General features: G+C 45.1%; 1 protein-coding gene across 1 annotated transcript in view; it reads right to left on the bottom strand.

The window, feature by feature from the left end:
- The window catches only part of LOC134075837 (synaptogyrin-1-like), a 21484-nt gene extending 13450 nt beyond the window's left edge, over positions 1-8034 (bottom strand). The window contains exon 1 of the mRNA XM_062530895.1: positions 7622-8034. Within this exon, the coding sequence (XP_062386879.1) occupies positions 7622-7720 (99 nt within the window). The 5' untranslated portion in view covers positions 7721-8034. The remainder of the gene's footprint in view (positions 1-7621) is intronic.
- Between the last annotated feature and the right edge of the window lie 299 nt (positions 8035-8333).

Here is an 8333-nt window from a genome sequence, read left to right as displayed (position 1 = left end):
GCTGTGATGGAGACATTTTGTTTTTGGAAAGGTCTTCTCTGGGGTCAGGCTAGCAGCAACGTCCTTTGAGATGTGGCTTGCCAGGAACCCACCCTACATACGCACCCATTAATACTCAGCCAGAACTAAACTGGGAACATCATCAGCCATTACTGAGCATTTGAACAATTCCTTAGAGTCATGCCATAGCCTTCAGAGAAATATAGAAACACTTGATAGCAAAGATAGACAGAGAGAGGGATTGTGGTAAGATGGGTAAGGTAAATCCACATTAATGCTGATCGCATTGGCAAAATGAGCATAGATTAAATGTTGCTTCATATCAGAGAACAAGACATGACACACACACACACACACACACACAAATATATTCAAACACACACACACAGACACTGAAGTGCACGGACGTACAAACACACAAATGCATAGATAGACTGTCCTAAAAAGCTGATTTCAAATGCACAAGCGTGCCCTTGCATCTGGGCCGGGAGTCTAAATGAGATCAGTGGTGGTTTGGGCCAGGCCTGCCTGCTTGCTCCCTGATTGGGGGAGATAAATGCTCTCTGTCAGAGCAGAGCAGAGGGGATGGGATGGGAGAGGGGGAGGGGGGAGCAGGACTGGTCTCATCACATGGTCGCACTCAGATTGAATTACCATGCTATTTATTTTCTTCTGCAGCCAAAAAATAAGGGCCAGATAGGAGAGAGAGAGACAGAGAGAGAGGAAGAGAGAGAGAAAGAGAGAGAGAAAGAGAGAGAAAGTGCTTTGTTCATTTGTATACAAGATGCTGTTTTGTCCAGACACAAGATTGATTCTCCCTCTTATCTCACTCTTGCTTCTGGCTCCAGCCTCCTCTTCTCTCTGATCCAATGAAGGACTCTCTCGCTCACCTGTTGATGCCGAGGTGGCTAACTTCTCTCCAGTCCAATTTCATCTCTCCTCTCTCACACAGACAGAGCGAGAGAGAGAGAGAGAAAGAAAGAAAGAGAGAGAATGAGAGTAAGAGAGAGAGAGAAAGAGAGAGAGAGAGAGAGAGCAAGAGAGCGCTTCTCCCCCGGCTGCATAACTCCCTGAGGTCCACATGAAAGCAGGCCTTGTAGCGAGTGCATGGGGTCCTGATCCTGTGACCAGCATTTGACGGATGAGGGAATTTCACTTTAGACATTAGATTAGTAAGCATGTGTGTGTGTGTGTGTGTGTGCATACCTATGTGTACTTAATGAATACAAGTAAATGTATGTGTGTGTGTGTGTGTGTGTGTGTGTGTGTGTGTGTGTGTGTGTGTGTGTGTGTGGATGATGCCAGATGTGTGGGCTGTAGCCTATGGAGTGTGCAGCATACATAACATGTTTGTTTCAGTGCATATCACTTTCCTGTGACTCATCTCTTGCTTTGAGTCATACCTGTTATTTATTCATGTGTGCTTGTTTGAGGATGTTAATGTACAGTTGTACTGTATGTGTCCTCATTTAACTTCTATACTATTCGATTCATACTTCTAAAGAGTTTGCACGCATTTGTGTGGGTGTGTGTGTGTGTGTGTATGTAAGTGTAAAATGTGTCTATTTATGTGCATTGCATCCCACTGGGTTTCTTTCATGATGCAGTATGTGTTTGTCTAAATGTGTGCTTCTTTGAGTGTGTTGCTAACCATTTACAGTATGTGTGCATGTACTGTAGTTTGTGTGTGTGTTTGTGTAGCCAGTGTGTGTGTGTGTGTGTGTGTGTGTGTGTGTGTGCATGACACTACAACAGCCCACAGCTCTGTCTAGCTGCGGAGGTCCGAGTCTGATTTCAGCCCCTGTGAGACATTAAGACCCACCATTAGCACGAGTTAGCGCCAGTTAGCACTGCAGCACCAGCCTCCACCAGGGGATGGACGACTGATGAGCCTGTTTAGCTGGCTGTCAGGAGACTTGAGTGGCATCATTGTCCCTTCATGAGACGGAAGTGTCTTGACACTGAAGCTTTACCTCCGACACTGGAGGTACGTCCAATGCCAAGGGCTAGGTTGAAACTCAACTCAATACCGTTTTTTCTTTCTTTCTTTCTTTCTCTTTCTTTCTTTCTTCTCTTTCTCTCTCTCTGTATTTCTAGGTCTTAAGTTTCTTCCTTTTTTTCTCTGTTAGTGTGCGTGCGTGCGTGCGTCGTAGTCACCGCGTCACCGGGGACTACTCGCCGTTGCCATGGAAGCTGCCGGGCTGCGCTAATGGCGCGGAGGGGAGTGGATGAGGCAGCGTCCTGACGACGGTGTCACAGTGATTTGTGTCCCAATCCTCTGCAGAGTGGGCTGGTAATGGATGCGGCGCGACACGCTACAGTGGGAAGGAGATGTTCGTCGCGCGCGCGCGCGGGGTGGGGGGACGGATGAGGGGGCACCCCATTGTAACAGACTTCTAGAGACGGGCCATTAGAGAGGATCTTGGTGCTGACAGGCCTATAGAAAAGCAGGTGGCATTTACAAAGGTGGTCTAAGGTGGCCTCTGTTCAAATGAGGACAAGCCCTGGCACAGGAGAAGACGGGCCAGCGCCCAGCTTCCTTTAAAAAAAGATGTCTTCACTTTGAACAGTCACCGACCGCACAGGAACAATATGTCTGCAACGCCAGCTGATGTTAGTAGCACTGACTAGGAAGAGATTTTTTCGAAATAAGAGGAGATTTGTCGTAAATGCGTCTGTCAGAAGTAATAAGCTGCTGGTCTTTCTTTCCAGGCAAAGAGTTTGTAAATGGAAGTGGACATCAAAGATCAACAGTTCAATAGATCAATACACACAAGCAGGATCCCGCCGTGCTGCGCTTAACCACGCTCATGTGCTATACTAGAACATCAGAGGGCCACAAGGGACAAAAACAGCACAATAGTATTTCATCTTTCTCTCTCCATCTCCACGTGTGTGTGTGTGTGTGTGTGTGTGTGTGTGAGAGAGGAGACGAGTACAAAGGTAACAGCGGTAGGCCTTGGTAATGACCGTGTGCTATAGGCTACAGCTTGCAGGTAAGAATGCCACTGAGACTATTGACCCAAATGCAGTCGTGGCAACCCACTGCAGATGCTATAAGGCTCAGAGCACAGCACTGGTCAATACGAGTGAACACACAGTAGTCCCTCCCTAGCCCCTATAGAAGTGGAATCCCACCACTGAATATCAGTTTTCATAGTGTGCAATGATCAAACAGTATGTAACAAAGAGACAAATATATTAAACAGATGAGACTTCTGGGTCTGACCAAAGACTATCGTGTTTCATTTAATTTCAGAGAATGATGAAATCATTGATCTCTCCGGCAAAATGCAATAATATGTGGAAAGGACTATGGATGAAGGGAGTGATCATCTTTAATCTTGTGTTGGGTTAGCGTGGGCCTACTGTAAATTTGCAGGATTAACAGTCCTCACCATAGAGTTCCACACATTCACTGAGTCATATTTGTAAACGGTGCCAAATGCCGGCTGATATTCCTATGAACTGAAAAGGCTTTGCGTGTATATATTTGCTCAACAAAAGTAAAAATGTATGAGCACTTGTGTGCAAATGATACTGTAGGAGGGCAAGAAGCGTTTCTTTGATCACGTGGTATTTACCCATCCATATTTCTCTTGTACAGAACAGAGACATGGAGAGGTGTTGAACATGAAGACGTGTTTCTAAATAAAGTATGAGACAGAATCTGCCTTGTGTGACATGGAAACCAACGTGCCAACTGTCCGACGCTTACTCATCATGACACTTACAGTTTGGCCAGTTGGGCCTTTCTGCTTTCATAACTCCCTTAACTACACCGCCTGTCCACACACACACACACACACACACACACACACACACATACATACACACACACACACACACACACACACATACATACACACACACACACACAAACACACACACTCACTCACACTGACACACACACACACACACTCTCGCTCTCTCTCTGTCACACACTTTCTATCTCTCTGTCACGCACGCACACACACACACACACACTCACTCACTCACTCACTCACTAACTCTCTCTCTCACACACACACACATACACACTTCTGACTGGGGAGTGTTGCGGTGCATTCTTCAGATCTACCCACGTGCTCGCGGAGTTAAGACTGCGGGACTAACGAGCTACGAGGGGGGGACATTCAGCACAGTTTTCACTCCGAATAAAAAAGACAAGAAATCCTTCACCTCAGCCTGTGGTCATGTGGTCTGGTCCTCCAATCCCTACAAGACATCTTTTACTGTAACTATCTTGCTGTCAGAAAAGGTATAAAAAAAAAACACCGGTGGTTTGTTTGGAGAAATAACTTCACAGCCCGTAGTACAGACTTGAACTGTGAACTGTGTTGCCCTACTAATCAATAGTCTGGTGCGTCCATCAATCCTGCTGCAACACCCGATTTAGAGGGACCGCACAGTAAACTATGAATGAAGGTATCAAAAGAAAACATGAGGCTGCACACACACACACACACACACACACACACAAACTAATGACAGATCGTTTGAAGGCTTCCCTCCCACCTTGTAGTCACTTACTCATTCACTGTCACAAGTATTTCATTACAGTGACATGACGAGCTGCCAAGGCCTGAATCAGCCTGAATCAGCCAAGAGGAGCGAGCTGGAGGAGTGAACACAGGACAGGGTTGAGGGTTGCCACCCAGCAAGCAGGACACCAGCACAAGGAGAACTTGCTCTCGCTCTCTCCTCCTCCTCCTCTTGCTCCCCTCCTCTCTCCCCAACAACACACACCAGTCCATCAACATCTCTAAGTAGCCTGCTTTACATGTAAGCCCTCAATGGCCCTTGTGTGATCCTTAGAGGTACTGATACTGCACGTTGTTGTCTTTGCACTTGTACTCTGCACAATGACAATTAAGTTGAATCTAATCTAATACAACTGACTTATAAATTCTACATTTGTTTTTCGTCTATCTATCTACTATATCTCTATCTATCTATCAATCATAATTTCCCATCCATCATAATTTCCCATCGATCATAATTTCCCGCTGCTTATACATTGACTACATTTCTTCCCGCTATGAGGTTACAGTAATACATGGGGCAGTTAATATGGTATGGTTTCGATTTTTAACTTGCATAAAACAAGTTTATACACAATGCGGCTAATACCCAGGAAATGCCACATGATTCAGAGGAGCTTCCTGTGCTGACCACCACATCAAGCTCTACTGAGATTTCTTCTAGAAGCAGACGCTAATTACACGGAATGTATACACCTACGTGTTACGTCAATCAAATCCTGAAGATAGATACCGTAATCAGTATAGCTCCAACGACGAGTATGAGAGTGAGAGCGTGGGTAGGCCTACATCGTGGCCCAAAGAATGAGAGCACAACATGGTGTGAATTACAAGGGGGGTTAGCCTTCATTTAAGACCTTCACTTTACTGTTTTACCGTCAAAGTTCTATGTTACTGTAAGAAAACATAAGTTGATACCTGGTACATCCTCGTCTATGCTACATGGTTATGGTTAGGCTTATGTTTATGGTACTTAACAGACACTTTTGTCGACATACAGCGACATACAAATAACAATAACACAATAGTTCAATTTAACAGTGGACAATTTAAAAGTTGGTAATACTACATTAAGGAGGATGGCAATAATAACCAGCAATGTCAATTAAATCAAAGGCTTAATGAAAATAAACAAATACCATAATAAAGAAACCATAACTCATAAGAAACGCTTGATAAACAAAGTGCATCGATCACTCTTGAAAGACCCAAAACTATCACAGGAACGGAGAGCACTGGGCATACTCATTCCACCAACAAGAAACCACTGAGGAAAAGAGTCTTGAACTTGACCTAGCGTCTATGGCTGGTCGACGCAACAGACACCCATCAGAAGACCACAGTGGGCGGTTAGGGATATACTGTACATCTTGATCGCTGAATTAAGATAGCAGGGAGCAGATTCAGTCATGTGTTCTATAGAGCAATGTGAGAGGCCACTACAGGAGCCAATGGAGAGTAACTAGGAGATGAGTTACATCTGTTCTCTTTGACTGATTATAAGTGTAGGCATATTATGTAGGCATACACTCATGACTGCAGGATTATATATAACCAAAGCGAGCGCTCAAGTCCAACATCTCTTATAAGTGTATGCCACCTCATGCCATCCATTGATTCCCGTCTGTTCCTAGGGGGTTGGCAAATGGAAACGCTGTGATGTCACAATACACTTCCCTCGGGCCTCCAGGGAAAGAGGTGTGATTCTGAGCACAACATGGAGAGTGTGCACTGCACTGTCAGAGCTGAACTCACTCACTAAGCATGGCTCACTAACAGCCCTAGTCTCCAACAGGTAGGGACTCTGTCATTACAGTAGGCCTATGTGTGGATCCGGCATCATTAACCTCTCTCTGTTTTTCAGTGTCTTTGTTCAAATAAGGCTGCATCTCTTTCAGAATGGTGATGAATGTTGTTGTTATATGATAATAAGCAAAGGGGTGTTTGTACTGGTCTCAGTAGCCTTATGGTGTGTGTGTGTGTGTGTGTGTGTGTGTGTGTGTGTGTGTGTGTGTGTGTGTGTGTGTGTGTGTGTGTGTGTGTGTGTGTAGAGTAGGCCTTCATGTCAGATCCTCACTATGACAAATAAGCTAGAAACTGGGAAATTGACACTCTTCATGCACAGAACAGATATGTATCTCTCTACAGCAAGGACTTTAATGTGATGGGCCTGACTTTTATTGTATATTATCGAAAATATAATGTTTCATACTTTAAATTGAAGGTCAGCGTCCATGAAAAAGCAATAAAGACTCACAAACTTCCATCAGCAAAATGAAATTCCTGTTACATCAATATAGTCACATGACCGACAGATGCATGTCTCTGACTTGCAAGTGGTGCCTAAACTGCTACAGCAATACCCAGACTAAATAACTATATCTATTTTTAAATAGGCCTAATCAGTGATTGTAGAAAGGTATTCTGTTGCTAAATCTGTGTATCACCATGACATTGGGGAAAGTGTTCTATGAGTATAAAAAAATCTCCTTCTCTACCACAGTTAGCCACATTGTATGATAGCGTTATCACCACTCCACAACTACTGTACCAGAGTCAGAGTTTGCTGTAGCCAGAAAAAAATCGGTAGCTTATAATGAAACGTCGTGTCGTGGGCCACTTCAACACGCCTGTGGCGTTAGCGCACAGTAACTAGACTTCTGTGACAGACTCGTAAGGCGGCGACAGAACCTCCAACACGATAGCCTACAATAACATAGCCAATGTTGGATATAATTATATCAATATGAGTAGGCCTCATATTTATATGAGTTCATCTGAATTCATCGGAGATCCCCATACACATTTCGGCTATATCTCACCAAAACAAGCAAGTGCCAAAGCTGGCGTTAAGTTGACAACACGTAAGCAGCATGCTGTATCCATACCATTCCTTTAGCCTACCCAGCGCAATATGGATTCTCACTGGTTACACTGTGATAAATCCCGACACAAAATAGGCTAATGATGTACAGCTTAAGGTCACCCACAGCACTCGATGTTTACATTAGGAACACACTAGGTCGGACAGGCTAACCTACCCAAGCACTAGGCTATTGGATTGGAACGAATCTCACCCAAGACACTATTCGGAGAATTGTGTGAGGCTGCTGGACGAATGTGATAGGGTCGAAGGCTCCTCCTGCCTTCCCGGCTCCGTATGCCATTCCCTCCATCTTCTGACTGTCTGGTGTCTCTCCTGTCCCGGAATCGGTGCGAGGTAGCTCCGCGGCCAATTGAAGCGAGCTCGTTAACGTGTCTTTGTTGTCCTTGCTATTATCAGTTCCTCGGCCTTGCACGAACAACACCGCTACTAACAGCTAATTAACCAATTATTCACTGTTCTGCCTAGCAGCTCTCTCTCTCGCTCTCTGCATGTAGGCTACGGTATCTAGGAGCTCAATTCGTTCATATCACACTGCCTCCGGTTGGGTCTGTTTCCTTTACGCGCTGTCGTTTTTCTCTCGCTCCCTCGTGATCCGAGGACAAGGACTAGGAGAGGGGTAGGCGAAGGGGTTGTAAAATGTCGAAGCGGCGGAACCGGTGGCAAAGCGCTCCAGTGCTCGCGCGCCTCGCTGTCAAACCGTCGGGCGCGCTTTTGACAAAATACTCTCACGCGCGCCCCCAACTAACTGGCGATTTAAAGAAGAAAAAGGGAAAAGACGGGACTCAGCTTTGTGTGACAAGGTGGACTAAATTTGAGAGAGATGGTAAGATGAGAGGAAAAATCCTTTGAGAGGTCCAAAGCTATTGCTTTCACATGACCCGCATGTTTTTACGCGTGATAAC

The sequence above is a fragment of the Sardina pilchardus genome, chromosome 1 (genome assembly GCF_963854185.1).
Source record: "Sardina pilchardus chromosome 1, fSarPil1.1, whole genome shotgun sequence".
Lineage (NCBI taxonomy): Eukaryota > Metazoa > Chordata > Actinopteri > Clupeiformes > Clupeidae > Sardina > Sardina pilchardus.
This window is presented reverse-complemented; position numbering and strand designations above follow the sequence as displayed.